Raw genomic sequence first — 20837 nt, forward strand, 5'->3', positions numbered from 1 at the left:
GGAAACCTACGTTTTTCTAAGGCTAACTAATTAGCTAAGTCTTTTTGCCAGCAATTGCTCTAATAGTTATTAGCTGCCTATATTTGACAGTTCTCAAAAGTTTCTACATGACAAAATACTATAGTACATTTGTTTTTTGAAAGCAAACACTAGTAATGTACTTGAATTGATCAGTTGTTGTAAGTGTATAGTTGCTATGGTATTAAAACAACTGTAGTAACATTAATATAAACAAAGCAACATTAGTTTTTTACAATTAAGTTAGTTATGCTAAGTTTAACGCAGTAAAAACTAAAGTATTTTATCGGTTCACTAGTTAATATTACAGTAGCATATTTACAGCAATAATACACTAAAATATGGACATTTTGTTATTATTTTGACTATTTTCTTGGATGTAAACAGCAATATATTCTTTTAAATTAAACGTAATATTCCACCAAATCCATTCACGCAAAGTACAAAAAACTTCAGTATGAAAATTGAAACCACAATATTTCATCTGCAGTGTCTTTAAATGAAGTTTCACAAACTAATTTCGAGTGGAGCATGTGATTTGATTGACTGCAGCTGGCCACTCATCTACACTCATTGGCTAGCCAATCGGATCGATGCAAACTCACTTTAAATAACCTAGCTAAGATCTACTCCCTTATCTTCGTTTTCCGAAGAAACCCCCCATCCACCCCTTCTCCTCCTTTCCTCTTTTGCCGAGGGGAGCTCTCGAGAACACCTGACCTCGTACTCCCTTCACATGCTTTATGGACCTGGCGGGAGCCCAGGGCTCAACTATCTCCGAGCTCAGGGTTCTCTCCCGGGACAGCATGCCAAACCTGCTAACTTGCTGACAAGTTGTCAAACAGTATCTAAGTGTGAACTCTTGAAAGATTATTTGTTAACAGGGTTACATTCAGTTGGCAAGGCTTCAACATTTTTATTTATTTGTTCGTTTACCTTTAATTGTTTTACAAATGCAAAATTCACCTTTCTTAATCAGGGGTCGCCACAGCAGAAAGAACCGCCAACTTATCCAGCACATGTTTTACACAGCGGATGCCCTTCCAGCAGCAACCCAACACTGGGAAATACCCATACACACTAGCATTCACACTCATTCATACACTATACTGCCAATTTAGCTTATTCAATTCACCTATATCCAAAACCGCTCCAATTGGTCCACCGTTTTTATGTTGTTAAATTTTGTGTTAAATTTTATGTTGTTTAAATTATGTGTTTATATCACCCCAATATGACTGTCTATACACTACACCTACACACGTCTGTCCAAACAGCTTGAAAAGTAGGTGCCCTTTAAAAAAAACTTATAATGAACTTGGTTGTTATCATCACGACCGATGCCGACAAGGAAATCACTGAAAGTGTAAACAAACATGAAATATTATAGGTATATGTGACACTGATATTTTTGCACTTTATGGATTAATGTGCACATTATTTTCCAATTCATTAACCCAGACCAGGGTTAATCAGGTAGTGATAATAAATAATATATTAATAATTACTAGTAACCCTATTAGTAGAAATCACTTTGTTATAATAGTTAAGATGTCCAAAAATATTGCCCAAAATTCTGCTACTTTTTCTGCTATCCTTCAAGCAGTTGGCATTTCTGTGTGGAGTTTGCATGTTCTCCCCGTGTTGGCGTGGGTTTCCTCCTGGTGCTCCGGTTTCCCCCACAGTCCAAACACATGGTGAATTGGATTAACTAAATTGGCCTTAGTGTATGTGTGTGGATGTGAATGGGTGTTTCCCAATACGGGATTGCAGCTGGTAGGGCATACGCTGTATAAAACATATGCTGGAATAGTTGGCAGTTCATTCCGCTGTGGCAACCTCTGAGACTAAAATGGACGAAAATGAACAAATCAATCAATGTTACACTAAATGATTATGGGACATTATTACTCATATTCAAACATTTTATTAATGGATAAGTTATTTGAAAGACTAAAGCACACATTTAATAGCATTTAAAGCACTTTCTATGTTTGTCAAAATCACTCTTGTGCTGTAAAAATGATTGGCAGATGAATGTTTTTAACTCATTATCACAGTGCACTATACTGCATGTACGTTTATCTAAATCATAATGCCCAAGGACTACTCAGATCTATCATAACGCCTAACAGTACACACTGAACGACTTTATAATCTATTACACATCATACACGTCAGGCTTCAAGCCGTGTGGTTTGAAGTCTAATTCATGATTTCTCTACACTTTTATCTTAATTTGTGCTTCTATAATAATAATAATAATAATAATAATAATAATAACAATAATAATAATAATAATAATAATTACACGTCAACCAACATATGCATGAGCAATTCTAGCATTATGCATGTGACATTAACTCTTAAAACAAAAATTCACAGTGAAAAGTATACACTCACCGGCCAGTTTATTAGGTACACCTTATTAGTACCGGGTTAAACCCCCTTTTGCCTTCAGAACTGCCTTAATCCTTAAGATTCAACAAGATACTGGAAATATTCCGTAGAGATTTTTCTCCATATTGACATGATAGCATCACACAGTTGCTGCAGATTTGTCGGCTGCACATCCATGATGTGAATCTACCGTTCCACCACACCCCAAAGGTGCTCTATTGGATTGAGATCTGGTGACTGTGGAGGCCATTTGAGTACACTGAACTCATCTGTCATGTTCAAGAAACCAGTCTGAGATGATTCGCGCTTTATGACATGGTGCGTTATCCTGCTGAAGGTAGCCATCAGATGATGAGTACACTGTGGTCATAAAGAGATGGACATGGTCAGCAACAATACTCAGGTAGGCTGTGGTGTTGACACGATGCTCAATTGGTACTAATGGGCCCAAAGTGTGCCAAGAAATATTCCCCACACCATTACACCACCACCACCAGCCTGAACCTTTCATACAAGGCAGGGTGGATCCATGCTTTTATGTTGTTGACGCCAAATTCTGACCCGACCATCTGAATGTGTCAGCAGAAATGGAGACTCATCAGACCAGGCAACGTTTCTCCAATCTTCTATTGTCCAGTTTTGGTGAGCCTGTGTGAATTGTAGCCTCAGTTTCCTGTTCTTAGCTGACAGGAGCGGCACCCGGTGTGGTCTTTTTCTGCTGTAGCCCATCCGCCTCAAGTTTGGACGTGTTCAGAGATGCTCTTCTGCAGACCTCAGTTGTAACGAGTGCTTATTTGAATTACTGTTGCCTTTCAATTAGCTGGAACCAGTCTGGCCATTTGCACCCACAGAACTGCCGCTCACTGGATATTCTCTCTTTTTCATTCTCTGTAAACCCTAGAGATGGTTGTGCATGAAAATCCCAGTAGATCTGAAGTTTCTGAAATACTCAGACCAGCCCATCTGGCACCAACCATGTTCCATGTCACTTAAATCCTGTTTCTTCCCCCATTCTGATGCTCGGATTAAACTGCAGCAGATCGTCTTGACCATGTCGACATGCCTAAATGCATTGAGTTGCTGCCATGTGATTGGCTGATTATTTTCATTAATGAGCAGTTGGAAAGGTGTACCTAATAAAGTGGCCGGTGAGTGTATGTAAAAATTATATTAAAACATCTGTTTATATTTTCCATAACAACTCACCACGGAGTAAAAAAAAAATCAATCTGTAAATATATTTAATATTTTAAATGAGGAAAATAAACATTTTATGATGTATTTGCTTTGGTTTAAATCTTAGTGAAACTAGTCTATCTTTGGTAGCAGAAGTTGAGATGTTGAACATGTTTTCAAACATGTCATTAAAACAAGCTCAAACATGCTTTAATAATGTCAGCAGGACTTTTTTTCATGTGGAGAATTATCACGTCAACATAAATCACAGGCTGTATCTTTGAGGATAAGATGGTAAAATAATAATTTAGAGAGAGAGAGAGAGAAAAAAATGATGGACTCGATCCAACTTCAAACAGTTTATAGCTAAAAAAATTAAGTAAAATTACATTTATAAGATTTGATGATGCAAAAAAATAGTTTCAGTTAATTTACTCCCCCCCAAAAAAAGAAAATAAATAAAATGGGGAAAAATATCTTGAATAAACTGCACTTATTATTATTATTATTTATTTCAGCTATATGTCAAGTAAATATGTTTAACGTTCATTTAGTTTGACGATGTTCTTGAGTAAAACTCAAATACAATTATAAATACTTGAGACATATTTCAACAAAGCAAAGTAACAAACATGCAGCTGAATTAAATAAAAACGTATAAGATAAGGCGATGCAGTGGTGCAGGGTAGTGCTGTCGCCTTACAGCAAGAAGGTCGTTGATTTGAGCCTTGGCTGCGTCGGTTGGCATTTCTATGTGGAGTTTGCATGTTCTCCCTGTTTTCGTGTGGGTTTCCTCCGTGCTCCGGTTTCCCCCACAGTCCAAACACATGCAGTACAGGTGAAATTGGGTAGGCTAAATTGTCCGTATAGTGTATGAGTGTGAATAAGTATGTATGGATGTTTTCCAGTGATGAGTTGCAGCTGGAAGAGCATCCGCTGCGTGAAACATGAGCTGGATAAGTTGGCGATTCATTCCGCTGTGATTAATAAAGGGACTAAGCGGAAAAGAAAATGAATGAATGAATGAAAGATAAAATAAAGTAATTTAAAATACATCTAAAAGCATAGTTAAAATAATTTTACAAAATTACAAGTCAAATGATGTGCCTGTCTTTGAAACCTGGTTCAAGAGCTTACACAAGTTATGTGTAGCCCATGGAAGAAATGCGATATGGGATGGCAAGCAAACTAAACATATTTTTTTAAATCTGGAACCCAATTATTATTTTTTATATCAGTATTATATCAGTATTTTTTATGTCAGATTTTTATATCAGTAATGCTGACTTGTTACTAATTATAGGTGTGATTAATTAGGCATATATCGAGTTGTGGAGTCTACACATTTCTCAGTAAATTATTTATTTTTTTATATTTAATTCAAATTTTTTTTCTCTTATCTGACTGTTAGTGTATTGTGAAATGGCCTAGTTAACCAAAAACGAAATCATAAAAAAGTAAAAAAAAAAAAAAAAAAAGAAAAGAAAATGAACTAAAATAAAACATCTAAGTCATGGTTTATTTCAGCTAGTTGGCAAGTAGATTTGTCACGCTTATTTGATTTACCTTGATGTACTAAATCACAGCTAAAACAAACAAAATACTATAATAGACACACTTGACTAAGTTAAATGCAATAATAAAAAAAAATAATATAAACTAATTCAAACTACCAATACATCTGTGCATTTTCACATTTAAACCCCCCCAAAAAATGTAAACAAACAAATATAAAGAAAAAAAAGTGGACAAAATCCGCTTGTTAAGTGGTGATGTGTTGGTGACGTATGTAATACTGTTTCCGGGTCCAAGCTGCCATTCATTTGAGTGGAGAAATCATTCGTTTATGATCGCGTTTTATTCCTATCACACATTAAAGTAAATTTTACATAAAATCATAGTGTACACAACAATCTCTGGGCTTGCTGCATAACAAATACCAAAAATGTAAAAATTTATAAAAAAAATTATCACTTTCTGGCCATCGATATTAGGCATGGACATATATACTGCCATCGTGATTTTCGAAAGCCTTAAATCGCTTTGTAAACGTTTATTATTACCATTTCATGAGTCTCCCCATTCAGTTGAATAGAGCGCTAGGACCCGGAAGCCGCTTCGCATGACGTCACACTTAACAAGCGGATAAAATAACTAAATTAAAACGTTAAACTAAAACATGTTTTATTTCAGCTAGTTGGCAAGTGAATACTTTTAAAATTAATTCTGTGTATCATAATGTAGTAAACAAAACCTCAAATATATCCATTCTATATAGACATAAAATTATATAAAGATTATTAAATTAAAATAATAGTTTTATAATATTTAGAATGTAATATTGTAATTAATGGCGATTTGGTGACACGGTAGGTAGTGCTGTCGCCTCACAGCAAGAAGGTCGTTGGTTCGAGCCTTGGCTGCGTTAGTTGGCGTTTCTGTGTGGCGTTTGCTCCTTCCCCCCACTTTCGCATGGGTTTCCCCCACAGTCCAAAGACATGCAGTATAGGTGAATTGGGTAGTGTAAATTGTCCGTAGTGTATGGGTGTGAATGACTGTGTATGGATGTTACCTCAGAGATGGGCTGCAGCTGAAAGGGCATCCGCTGCATAAAACATGTGCTGGATAAGTTGGCGGTTCATTTCGCTGCGGCGACCCCAGACTAATAAAGGGACTTAGTTGAAAAGAAAATGAACGAATAAGAGAGAGGAAGAGAAAAAAAAAAATGGACTCGATCCAAGTTCTTAAACATTTCACAGCTAAAATAAAAGTAATTCAAATAATTCACAGCTGAAATAATAGTTTTGGTCTGGTTTTATTTAATAAATAAATATTGGTCATTAATAAATACCAAAGAGTGGCAAAAAAATCTGAAATAGAACATATAATAAACATATAATAATAATAATAATAATAATAAACTTATTTTAGTCCAGCTATAGTTGCCAAGTAAATACACAGTTGTCATGTGTCATTTCATTTAACTTGATGTACTAAACAAAAACTTAAATAAATGTAAACCTGGAATATCCACATTTCATCAAACCAAACAAAGAAACAAAAACAACTGAAGTAAATAAACACAAAAATAATTAATATAAAATATAAGCCAATTCCAACTAGAGATACAAACTACACACTTCATAGTTACCAAAAAAATAACATCATAAAAAAAACTAAGAAATAAAGAAAATGAATTGAAATATATGGGCGGCACGGTGGCTCAACGGTTAGCACTGTCGCCTCACAGCAAGAAGACCGCTGGTTCGAGTCCCGGCTGGGTCAGTTAGCATTTCTGTGTGGAGTTTGCATGTTCTCCCCGTGTTGGCATGGGTTTCCTCATGTGTGTGTGTGTGTGTGTGTATGTGTGTTTCCCAGTACTGGGTTGCGGCTGAAAGGGCGTCCACTGTGTAAAACATATATTGGAATAGTTGGTGGTTCATTCCGCTGTGGTGACCCCTAATAAATAAGAGACTAAGCTGAAGGAAAATGAATAAATTTATGATAATTAATTGATATGTTGTTATTAAATATATTATTTTAAGGGCGTCACGGTGACATTGGGTAGCACGATTGCCTCACAGCAAGAAGGTCCCTGGTTCGAGCCTCGGCTGGGTCAGTTGGCATTTCTGTGTGGAGTTTGCATGTTCTCCCTGTGTTGGCGTGGGTTTCCTCTGGGTGCTCCGGTTTACCCCACAAGTCCAAACACATGCGCTATAGGGGAATAGTGTAAACTATATTGGCTGTAGTGTATTAGTGTGTGTATGTGTGTGAATTTGAGTGTATATGGGTGTTTCCTAGTACTGGTTTGTGGCTGGAAGGGCATCCACTGTGTAAAACATGCTGGAATAGTTGGCGGTTCATTCCGCTGTGGTGACCCCTGATATATAAGTAACTAAGTCGGAAGAAAATGAATAAATGAATGATAATTAATTGATAATATATAAAAAATAAATATATTACTTTTAATGATTTTTTATATATTATTTTTAATTATTTAAATACAATAAAAAACATAAACCATCTCAAACAACTAATAAAAACTCCAACAGTGCCTCCATTATGCCAAAATAAAAGAAAGCTCCAGCCTAAACATTCACAGCCCTTGAGATATTTTGGCTTCACAAATGCAGATTAGCGACATTCTTGATAAATCAGAAGCACAAACATCAGATGCGGCTTGATCAGTATTATTGTTATTATAACAATCTCAGTAACAGTAAGGAGATCCAGTAAGATCCATGACAATGCTGGTAAAACAAAGCATGAACACATTCACAGACAAAACACTGAGAGAAAACCCCACCTTCAGAAAGACACACAGGTTTCTCCATCTGTCAGGGTGGAGTGTTTTATTAATGCCGTCACAGTTTCTGTCGCCCTTCCCTGATCAATCTGCCGAATATTTACTGTGGAGGCAAAAATGAGAATATTTTAACATTGATGCTGGTTTAGCCTTGAATGTGATTGGATCAAAATAACAGGAAATGACAGAATAATAACAAGAGTGATTTCCTCCAGAACTCAACATCCGCTAATCAGACCAAATGCCAATGTTTATCTTTCCATCCATTAATCATCAGGTTTTTTTATATTAATGTCTTTCCTATTTTAGTCTGTGTTATTTAAGGTCAAGCTACAAAATATTATGCACACAAAAAGGATTATTTTGGATTTTCCAGAGCAGTGTGAATAAACCCGGCCAATGTTGTGTCCAGATTCAAGGCGATGCCTCGATGTTTCCATAAAACATCCCACAGCTTCAGCCTTCAGCATAATAAAAGAAGTTTATATCACCACATGTTTTTCACTTGACATTTAGATTTATTTGAGCACATTTCCACCAAAGAGTGAACTAGAAGCATTATGAATTAAAAAAGGGTAAATAATACCTGCATGCTTACTGTAAAATTGCACATTTTGATCGCTAATATATTTAAAAAGGAAAAAATATCTTGTTTGCATGTGAGCGATGTCAACATTTGTTTTCACCAAAATAGCAAAACCCTTTCTAGATTTTTTTTGAGCAGTCTTATATTTGACAGTACTGTAAACATACTCAAACATGTCTCTCTCAATGCTTTCAATCAATTATATTTGATTCACCAGAGTCACACAAGAGCCAATTTCAAATCAATATCAAATCAAATCATATAGAGAGCCAACCCTTATCCTTTTGATTAACATTATTTTATTTGGGTTGTGCCCAACCACTAGGTGCAGTAGGTGATCTTCCACAATGCTAACAGCTTAGCATAAATCTCTGAATCACAGTCCCTCCCCTGCCGTCTAGAGCCACACCTCCTTAAACACGAGCACAGCAGAAGAACCCTCTCACATGTGTTAAAGCGACTAGTGCTTGTCCGGCGGCGTGCAAGCCAAACTGACATGCGATTTCAGAGTGAATATTAGAGTTGCATGCTAAACAATAGGGAGAGACTAGGCGGAATAGCGGTATTTACTTGTGTTTTGTTGTTAAACTAATTAAAATCTTCATTATTGATGCTGTAAAAAGTCTCTTATGAAACTGAAAATAGTCTTATCAATCTTTCATCGGAAGATTTTAGTAGCTGTACAACACTTCTGTGAGGATATAACCCATTTGTAACAACAACATCTAACGTTACATCAGCTTTGCGTGAAGCTAAAACAGTTTTACAGCAGAACATTACCTGTCTAAGACATTTACATTTACATTTAGTCATTTAGCAGACGCTTTTATCCAAAGCGACTTACAAATGAGGACAAGGAAGCAATTTTCACAACTAAGAGCAACAATGAATAAGTGCTATAGGCAAGTTTCAGGTCTGTAAAGTCTAAGAAGGGAAGTATTAGTAGTATTAGTATTTATTTATTTATTTTTGGTACAGTTAGTGTGATATTCAGAGAGGCAATTGCAGATTAGGAAGTGAAGTGGAGACTGAATAGTTGAGTTTTTAGTCGTTTCTTGAAAGTAGCGAGTGACTCTGCTGTTCTGATGCAGTTAGGGAGTTCATTCCACCAACTGGGCAGTGAGCGTGAGCGAAAGTGATTTCTTCCCTCTTTGGGATGGAACCACGAGGCGACGTTCATTCACAGAACGCAAGTTTCTGGAGGGCACATAAATCTGCAGAAGTGAGTGCAGATAAGAAGGTGCTAGGCCAGAAGTCACTTTGTAGGCAAACATCAGAGCTTTGAATTTGATGCGAGCAGCAACTGGCAGCCAGTGCAAACGGACTAGCAGCGGAGTGACATGTGCTCTTTTAGGTTCATTAAAGACCACTCATGCTGCTGCGTTCTGGAGCAGTTGAAGAGGCTTGATAGAGTTAGCTGGAAGCCCAGCTAGTAGAGAGTTGCAGTAATCCAGTTTGGAGAGAACAAGAGCTTGAACAAGGAGTTGAGCTGCATGTTCTAAGAGAAATCTTCAGACATTGTGTCATTCTTTCTCCCAGCGTGCACAGGTAACTCCAATATTAAGGTTTTTAAAAAGTTTTGATTTAGCATGTTTTTCCTGATCGCGCACGTGCTCTCTCTCGTGAACGCACGTCAGTCGGCGGAGCTGCGTACAAACGGCTGCGCAGTTGTTCAAATCTGCATTTGCTGACAGACAGTTTGGGCTACTTATCGTAATTATAAGAGATGTCGGTCGGACTCTATTTTATTGGATGAACATTTTTTAGTTTTATGCCTTACCCAAAATATAAAAATACATATAAACACATTTAGATCATTCACTTTAATCATTACTATTAGACTGTGAAGAGACTTTCAACCAGCACAACAAAATTTGCTTTTGAAGACAATCACCTACTGCAATGGTTCTCAAAGTGGGGGTCGGGACCCCCCGAGGGGTCGCGGGACAATGAAGGGGGGTCGTCTGGTGGTTTCCAAAAATCTATTTATTTTTATTAAACCATAAGAATTACCATATTTTATCCATAACCTTCTGAAGAGAAAAAAATAGTCGTTTATACCATATATAGTTACTATAGTAGCTTATAGTTACTACTTCTATTGGATTGCGACCCCTGGGGTAATTGCATTGTATTAAAGACACAGCAATAGCGTCAGATGCAGCAGATTTCATAACACCTGGTTAAACTTTGTGGCGCATTTACAGCTCTCATACATAAAATAAAAGTTAAAAGAAGAATAGACTTGGGTCCATTGGTGTGTGTGTGTGTGCCATTGCATGCAAGGTATCTGTATTTATAACCACCTCAGAGGATATTGGGGGTCACGAGTCACTGGCATTGTCATTTTGGGGGTCGCGGCCTGAAAAGTTTGGAAACCCCTGACCTGCTGCACCTTTAAGGAAGGTATTGCACGCATGGTTCAAAACACACGCAAGCACAGATATCAACGAAATCAACAGAAGCGACTATCAAGCTTAAGGCTGATTGAAGGCTGATTTAAGCCGTGTTCTGAATAAATGTAACGGTACGCGATAGAAGGAATATTTCCCATATTAAAAGGAGTTTTTGTCCTAATCAACACCTGAAATTTATATATTAGAACCGGCTTCTATTTCTCACAGGTGAACAACAGGATAAAGTATCAGCTCAGGTAGAGCTCATGTGCTTTATTCAGTGTTAAATGCTAACAATGTGAGTTTGAATGCCATTTCACAGGACATTGACTGCCATATACTGAAAGCAGCAGCAGATCTTAAAACTAAAATAATACATTTGATATTGAACTTTAGAACTGTGACTCAAAACCAACACATATCAGTGATTCAGCATCTACATTTAATAATGTTAATGAAGTTTCATTTGTATTAAATGAATTATAAAGCTGGGCGAGGCAGTGGCGCAGTAGGTAGTGCTGTCGCCTCACAGCAAGAAGGTTGCTGGGTCACTGGTTCAACCCAAGGCTCAGTTGGCATTTCTGTGTGGAGTTTGCATGTTCTTGCGTTCGCGTGGGTTTCCTCCGGGTGCTTCGGTTTCCCCCACAGTCTACAGGTACCCACAGGTAGGCTAAATTGTCCGTAGTGTATGTGTGGATGTTTCCCAGAGATTGGTTGTGGCTGGAAGGGCATCCGCTACGTAAAAAAACTTGCTGGATAAGTTGGCGGTTCATTCCACTGTGGCGACCCCAGATTAATAAAGGGACTAAGCCGACAAGAAAATGAAGGAATGAGATTATAAAGTTTACCATTTTGCTGGAGTGCAGTGGGTGCACTATTCTGTGCTACTGAATGGCTGTAGTAAAATTTCTGTCGTGTTTCGTCTGATGTAACAGCCAAACTGCTCCTCACTGCATATCTCGTCACGCAGCGTCTTGTTAGGACACGGGTTACAATGCAACCTGTTTACAATCGTAATATTTATATTATTCAGGGTATATTCAGGAATCAGAGTGAATACATTTTAAGACCTTTTTAAAGACTCTATTCATGCATTTTAAAACTCATCATTCTTTTTGGTTTCAACCGTTAACATTGGCGACATTTTAACTTCGCTGACAAATTCGCTGAGGCCAGCTTTCAGCCTCCACTGCTGAGACTGCAGCTCTGCACAAGACTTTTGGCCAGCGGAGAAATTAAAATGGTCGTGCCGAACTGAGTCTGGTTCTCTCAAGGTTTTTTTTCTTCACTCTCCTATTGGTGAAGTTTTTTTCCCTCTCCGCTGTCGCCACTGGCTTGCATTGTTCAGGATCTGAAAAGCTACTCATCGATGAATTTGCTCTTCAGTGTTTGGACTCTCAATAATGACTTCAAACCACACTGAACTGAGCTAAACTGAACTGAACTTAAACACTGAAAACTGAACCAACCGAAACTACCCTGATCCAGTTACTATGACCATTTATGTGAAGCTGCTTTGACACAATCAACATTGTAAAAGCGCTATACAAACAAAGCTGAATTTAATTGAACTGAATCTACAGTATATTTACTAAATACTGATTGTAAGAAACTAATCCTAAACTAAAACATTATTCACATACTATAAAAAGACGCAAATCCAGCAGATGTTGCCCTTAAAAATGCAGAAAATAACATTGTTAATGCAGTAAACAAAGCAGTGTGATGTCAAATCTAGAAGTACTTTATCGATTTCATAAACTACGTAACATACCACTAGTTGCAGATTAAATGCTGGCATACCACTACACATTATATAATCATAAATAATACAATATTTAATACCTTACAACTCAGCATTAAAGAATTTAATACTTTTAAAGGGTCTTAAATTTCTCTAAATTAATTTTTCAACCTTTAATACATTTAAGACCCCGTGGACACCCTGTTTTTGCTAATTAATAACCACCTCATGTGGAACTCTGAATCTGCATCTCATTTCGGAGTCTGCTACTGGTCCACTGGAGGTCGCATTTCAGTCACGGACACACTTTGAGAGCCTTTCTGACTGAATAAATGAATGAAATATGCTGTTTTCCACCAAGGCAACACAGGGTGCTGAAATATAATTGGCTAAACTGCCATTGGGCGGGTTAAAAGACCAAAATACCACGTAACGCACATTTTCAAAGCAGAATATCTGACTTCAGCATTGTTTTTCAGATAAACAAGAATGTTTATTGAATATGTTTCTTAAATATCTTCATATTAACACATTATTTTTATGCTTTAGAAGAGGCAAAAATTATTAAATTTAATAAAGCAAATATTTAACCTTAAAATGAAATGTGACTAAAAAATAATTAAAGGTTAAAAAATATTGACGCAATAATAGATATTTTGACAGCTAATATACACAGAAAAGACAGAAAACATCTGTTTTTGCATCACAGACTGATTTATTAAAATCACAAATGTGTTTTGAACAGATTAGCATGAAACACCACTGATGCTAATGTTGTGATGTTATTGATTTCTCACTGAGACCAGAACGCAGTGCTTATTTTCTAATACATTCAGGTAAAAATTAAGCTCTTTATTCAGTCATTCTGATCTGAACTGACAGGGAATTCATTGTATTTGGTCAAACTTTGGTCGCGAAGCAAAAGGCACTTACAGATCTGATCACATTAAATCATATTAACACATTTATATTTGCAGTGAAATGATGAGATGCTGAAAGAAGCAACAGTGCAGACTTTTGATTGAGCACAACAAACTCTGACAGTTCGCATAGAAATAAGAATTTGCTCGGGACATACAAGATTTAATAGATTTTTCCTCAATAAAACATTTAAAAAAAAGCTTTTTTTTTTTTTTTTTTTTTAGCTAAAACAGTCTTTGGTGATTCATACAAATCCAAATCAACAGCAACTGGAACTTGAGTTAAAAAAAAAAAAACAATTACAAAGTACACTGCTGGTCAAATGTTTGGGGTCAGTAGGATTGTTAAATGTTTTGAAATAAGCTTTTAAACCTGCTCTACCGAAGCTGCATTTATTTAATCTGAAATACAGTACAATTTTTAAAATTGTGAAATGTTATTGAACTATAAAATAACTTTAAAAGTAGCTTATAATTTAATTTGATCATTTATTCCATTGATTTTAAAGATGAATTTTCAGCGTTATTACTCCAGTCTTCAGAGACAAATGATCCTTCAGAAATCACTCTAATATTGATTATTATTGTTGCGGTTGTTGTTGTTATTATTATTATTATTATATTATTGGAGTAATATAATTCGAGTCAATTTAAAATACATACAATAAGTAGTAATTAAATATTTTTATAAATATTTCACTTTAAATTTATATTTATTTTTTAATAATTTTTTTTCTATTTAATAAATGCAGCCTTGATGAACAGAATAATTCTCTTAAAAAAAAAAAAAAACATTTTGACCAGTAGTATATATTTGAAGACAAAATGATTAGCCCTCCTGTGAAATATGAATTATTTTTCAAATATTTTTTATAAAGTTAAGTTAAATAGTGCAAATATATATATATATATATATATATATATATATATATATATATATATATATATATATATATATATATATATATATATTTGTTCTGGAGAAAGTCTTACGTCTTCTACTTTGGCTTAAAATAAAAAAAGAAATAAATACAAAAACACAAACGTAAAATCTACTATGGTCAATATTATTAGCCAATAATAATAATAATAGTAACAATTATTATTATTATTATTATTATTATTATTGTTTCTTCAAATGTCATTTTAAACAGAATTTTAGTATCTTACAAAATAACTTGTAAAATATGATGTACTGTCATCATGACAAAGACAAAAGAAAAAAATTGTCACTCCTTACCACTGATCGGTTTCTTTCTATCTATCTTTTATCTATAGCTGTTATTTACTTTATTTATTTACTGTTATGCATGTTGTTTATATATATATATATATATATATATATATATATATATATATATATATATATATATATATATATATATATATATATATATATATATATATATATAAAATAAACATTTAACAGGAGAACTAATAATCATTTTCTTTCACAGTAAAGACAAAAAAATAATAATAGTAATTGTGGCTCCTGATGATAAATCTGAGGTCTTTTGAACAGAAATATTTGGTAATATTATAATTAATATTCAGTTTAATGCACAGGCCAGTTGCTTCACTTTATAAGAATTCGTCATTTATTTATTTTTGGATGCTCAAAAAGCTTATATAATTGATTAGGAATTAGAAATGTCTTTAATTTAAAATTAAAAAAAAATTGGTTAACAATTAAACTATTAATGTTTAAAAATGGGCTAAACAGCCCTTGGGATATATTTGAAAAATAATAATTATTAATAATTTTCTTTAACTGTAAAGGCAAAACAAAAAATTCTTATTTATTTTCCAAATATTACGTATAAAGTTAAGTTTAATAGAGCAAATAAAAACAGTATGTGTGTTCTGGAGAAATTCTTATTTCTTTTAGTTTGGCTGGATTAAAAAATAAAATAATAAATACAAAAAAAGTAAATATTGTTATTATTATTAATATTATTATTATGTCTTTAAAATGTCATTTTAAGCAGAATACTAGTATCTCACAAATAAAAATTTCAATGCTGAGCTAATAATTATTCTATAATTATTAACTCTAAAGACAAAAACAATACAAAGTTTTGTCTCCTGATGATAAATCTGAGGTCTTTTGAAGAGAAATATTTGGTAATATTATAAATAATATTCAGTTTAATGCACCGACCGATCATTTCACTTTATAAGAATTCATCATTTATTTAATAGACTCTCAAGGGGCCTGTTAGCCATTAAAATGCATTATATGAATCAGCAAGCGCCACAGTTCCGGCTAATAACCACCTTTAAAATTCTTTTGGAGAAACGGCAAGTAATAGCAATATCCAAATGAACAGCAAAACAATTAATTCCGAGTCCCTTTAAGAGCATAAACACTTAAACAACATACTCTGTGCATCCAAAAAACTTGTAATGCTAAATTCAGACAACAAGAACATACATTTATATTCATGAAACCATTTACAACACCATTTAAAAACATCCTACTAGATCTGATGCAAAATAAAAGTCCTTATAAATAGCTTTTCATAACTATTAACAGACGCTAAAATGTGAAAAGTAATACAGTAAAGTAGTTGTGATGTTCTCAGTAGTTTTAAGTGTACTTAAACACTTAAAAGATCCGTAAATATGCAGTTTTCCATATTTTGTGATTCACGTTTGTATTTTTCCATGTTTATTTCTGCTTTTGAATTGCATTATGAGACTTTTATTTTCTTCACATCATCTTTCATCCTTAAAAAGTGACTTTATGAACACTTTTAATAGTTTTAAGTGCTATATTGTCTGGGTTGGTGTTGTATATTACGCTACAAACACCTTGCAATAAACTGCCAGTGCATTTTCTGTTATTTAACAGACTTATTTCGCTCTATATTATACCTTATACATTGCATTATTATTTGAAACTACTAAAATGTCAATAAAAGTCACTGTAGAGTTAAATTTTCAACATCAAAAGTCAACAGAGCAGAGATCAATATCCCACTAGAGTGTTTGTCAGTACCAATCGATAGTAAAATTTTAAACACGTCCATTTCCTGCTAACATTGACACATTCACTGAGTGTAAGCACAGATATACGGACACTGGAGTGTTTTAAAGCTGCAAATATCAGTCGATTCATCAGCGGATCGCTCTAATGTCAGCTCATAGACAGATCAGCTGATCTTCATGGCTTTAAAACGCTCCAGTGTCCCTGTATCTGTAGTTACACTCAATAAATAGCAGTGAGTTTGGTGAACTGATGACCTTCACGGCCAATCACAGTCCTTTCTGTTGAGCATGTGAACACGATGGCAAATCAGCACTGTTTAAGAATGAGCTCAACAGCGCTCAAGTGTTAGCGGGAAATGGACGCTTTTAAAATTTCAGTACCAATTGGTATCAAATTCCAGTATCGTGACAACATTTTATCCCATGAAGCAATTCATAAACATTAATACCATTTGTGAATCACAGGATACGGAAACTGTTCATTAACAGATATTATTTTTAAAGTGTAGATCATCCGTAACGCAATTAAAGACATTAATAAAGCTCTATAATTAATGCTTCAGAGCGTGCGTTTTGTTTTAAAGAAGAATATTAAAGGTCACACTCATTTACAACAGCTTAAACAATCAACTTATGGGCTTTTTACCCTGATACTCCAGTCTGAACATAAAACAGCAGAACATAACTGTTATAACTTCTTCATTTCACATTCGTTATATTCGATAAAACATTCAAGAGCGCAACATTAAGTCTATAAACATAAAAATAGCATTACAGATGAATAACTGATAGAATAAAACACATATTTACACTTATATCCAGTCAAATTTGGCTATTATGAAAACAAAAAAGTCACATTAATAGATAGCAGTGCTTTTCAAGATTCTGGAGGGCCAATCAGATTAACCGGAACAAGCCACACCCACTTAATTGGCCCTTATTGGTTGCACAGGCTGTCAATCAGCAGATTAATGGAGTGTATATTGAATAACTCACATGTGCCTGGCATGGTTTTACCGTATTTTCCAGCATTTTGTGGACGGATGAAGATTGAAGGGCGGACGGAGAGAGAGTTGAGTCATGTCTGGAGGGAACGAGTTTAATTTCTGATGGGCGTCACTTGTGTAAGTTGTGTTTTTGTTTGTGTCGTCACTCTTGGATGACCTCTTTTGAGTCTGATGGGCTGAAGCAGTTCAGTAACTCCTGTTGGAGAGAGAAAATAAATGATATTTGTTAGGTGTCGATGCATAAACAACACTTAAAGAAACTCCACTCAAAGAAACTTAGACCATTAAAAAAAAGACAATTACATTTTTTTTATTTATTTACTAACAACAACGAACAAACAAGAAAAGTAATTAATTTATACTAAATTTTTTTTTTTTAATTATACTATTTATTGTTTAGGGTTATTTCTATTGGAAATGTAGAGCCAATGCTCAAAGTAATGAATGTGAAGTGAATGACAATAAAGTACTTAGTTCTACTTAATACTACTACTAAACAAAAAATACATTAATTAATTAATTAATAAATACAAATAAAAAGACAAGTAATTAAGAAAACACCTAAAAAGGATCAATTAAATAAAGAAATAAAGAAATACAAATAAAAAGGCAAGTGATTAATTAAGAAAATACCTAAGAAAAGGATCAAGTAAATAAACAAACAAAAACAAATAAATACAAATTAAAAAAAGTAATTAAGAAAATACCCAAAAAAAGTTCAAGTAAATAAATACAAATCAAAATGCAAGTAATTCATTAAGAAAATACCTCAAAAGGATTAAGTAAATAAATAAATACAAATAAAAAGGCAAGCAGTTAAGAAAATACATAAAAAAAAGACCATTTAAATAAAAAAATAAATAGAAATAAAAAGGCAAGTAATTAAGGAAATACCTAAAACAGGATCAAAATAAACCAATAAATAAATAAATTTAAATAAAAAGGCAAGTAATTAATTAAGAAAACACCTAAAAAATTATCAATAAATACAAATAAAAGCAATTAAGGAAATACCTAAAAAAAAGTTCAAGTAAATCAATAAATAAATAAATACAAATAAACAGGCAAGTAATTATTTAAGAAAATACCTAAAAGAAAATAAATAAATACTAATAAAAATGCAAGTAATTCATTAAGAATATGCCTACAAAAAAGGATCAAGTAAATAAATACAAAAAAAGTAAAAATGCAAGTAATTAATTAAGAAAGTACATAAAAACCATCAAGTAATTAAATAAATAAACATATAAATAGAAATACAAAAGCAAGTAATTAAGAAAATAGCTAAAAAATAAATAATGAAATAAATAAATAAAAAGGCAAGTGATTAAGAAAAAAATAAAAAGGATCAAATAAATAAATAAATAAATAATTAAATAAATAAATAGAAATAAAAAGGCAAGCAGTTCATTAAGAAAATACCTAAAAAGTATCAAGTAAATAAATAAATAGAAATAAAAAGAAAGTACTTTAAGAAAGTAAATAAATACAAACAAGTGATACTATAAGTACTATAAATAAAAGTAAACTAATATTGTCTATATTATATAAAAAAAAGCAAACTAATGTAAAAAAATTAAGTAAAATAACACAAACAATAAACAAACCAAAATTAAGCCGATAAGCAAGTAAATGGGTTAATAAAAAAGAAAAATAAACAACTGCATAAATGAATAAGCAAGCAACTAAATATCTAAATAGTTTAAAAATAATAATTTAAAAGTAAGCTAATAAGCAAGCAAGTAAATAAAAAGTAATTAAGTAAATCAGAAAATAAATTATTAGATCATTATCATATTATGCATGCATATAAATATAGTTTCTTCCATTAAAAAAAGAAAATACAAATCTTTCAAATAACTTTAGTTTCAGTCATCAATATGCCTTCTGCAGGACTATGCATTCTCATTCATACATCATGTGTGCATGTATGACAGCTGATGTTCCACACACAGACACACGTACAGCTGTAATGTACAGACTGTATATTCAATACCTGTACCTCAACCCTATTCTAAAACTCAACACTCACAGTAAACAATCTGCATTTTTACATGATCAAAATACCTATTTCTGTGTGATTTATGAGCCTTTTTCTTTATGAGGACCAAACTTTTTAAATTCCCTTCAAGGTGTTTAATGGCTGACATTTCTATTAGTCTCATTTGAGCGGACGCCGCCACTGGAATCTTCTTAGATTGAGACTTCTGCTGTCATTTAGCCATTAAAACAGCTCGTTATGCTGCTTGATGTTGTAAACTGATTTGTATTATTATAGTATTCTTCATTTTATGTATAGTTATAAACACTGTAGTAGTTTGACCGTTTTCTACTGTTTCTCATTCCTAGTCATTTCTCCCATAGGCCACTGCATCTGAAGTTCTACAAGTGCACTTTTGCATTGCATACTTGAGAGGAGATTTGGTCCCCATAACTTGAGAAATACAAGGTACACACACACACACACACACACACACACACACACACAGGTCAGACCTGGCTCTCGCTCAGCTCTTCGCTCTCCCGTGTCTCTGGGAATCGTGTTGTTGATAAAGCAGGTGCGCTTGTTATCCGCGGCGGGTTTCCCACGCTGAAGAGCCTCGGCCGCTTCACCTGATCCTGACTGGACAGAGGAGTGAAACTGTTCCTTCTCAGCAAGGCCGGAGCCACTACCTGTCTGCCCCTGCCCTGAAAGACGGACACACAACACAAGTATTACTGACCAGCAGACATCTGATTATTATGTACAGCACCTATAGACCAGAGGTGTCCAAACTCGGTCCTGGAGGGCCGGTGTCCAGCATGGTTTAGCTCCAACTTCCTCCAACACACCTGCCGGGAAGTCTAGTATACTAAGAATGAGCTTGATTAGCTGGTTCAGGTGTGTTTGATTGGGGTTGGAACTAAAATATGCAGGACACCCGCCCTCCAGGACTGAGTTTGGAGACCCCTGCTATAGACCTTTTTCATAGAACGCAAAATTACCCAGTATGCTTTGCATGCATGTTTAGGGAGGATTCTCCAAACTTTCGGCAGCTTGATAAGTATAAAGCATCAGCTTTGAAATAGTTTTAATCTATTTTAATTGCTTTTAATGTCTTTGAACTAATACTGATGTTGATCAGTGCCACCTCCTGATCTAATGGGAATGATAATCAACCGCTGGGAGGCATTTTACATTGTCAGACGGCATCTTGTGGAAGCTTTAAGCATCCTACCAAAAGGTGCTAGTCGATATGGTGCCCTCCATGCAGCAATATAGAAAAAAGTCTATAGAAATTCATCAAACCCAT

The 20837-nt window shown here is 34.2% G+C and overlaps 1 protein-coding gene across 6 annotated transcripts in view; it reads right to left on the reverse strand.

Moving 5' to 3' along the window:
- Positions 1–15713: 15713 nt before the first annotated feature.
- pfkfb2a (6-phosphofructo-2-kinase/fructose-2,6-biphosphatase 2a) overlaps positions 15714–20837 on the reverse strand; it is a 52614-nt gene continuing 47490 nt past the window's right edge. For 5 of the 6 annotated variants that reach the window (XM_021469767.3, XM_068216712.2, XM_005170570.6 and 2 more), the window contains 2 exons: positions 20041–20232; positions 15714–17740 (listed from right to left, as the gene is read on the reverse strand). In XM_021469767.3, the coding sequence (XP_021325442.2) occupies positions 17687–17740; positions 20041–20232 (246 nt within the window). In that variant the 3' untranslated portion in view covers positions 15714–17686. 6 annotated transcript variants of the gene reach the window in all.

The sequence above is a fragment of the Danio rerio genome, chromosome 23 (genome assembly GCF_049306965.1).
Source record: "Danio rerio strain Tuebingen ecotype United States chromosome 23, GRCz12tu, whole genome shotgun sequence".
In the NCBI taxonomy this organism is placed as follows: domain Eukaryota; kingdom Metazoa; phylum Chordata; class Actinopteri; order Cypriniformes; family Danionidae; genus Danio; species Danio rerio.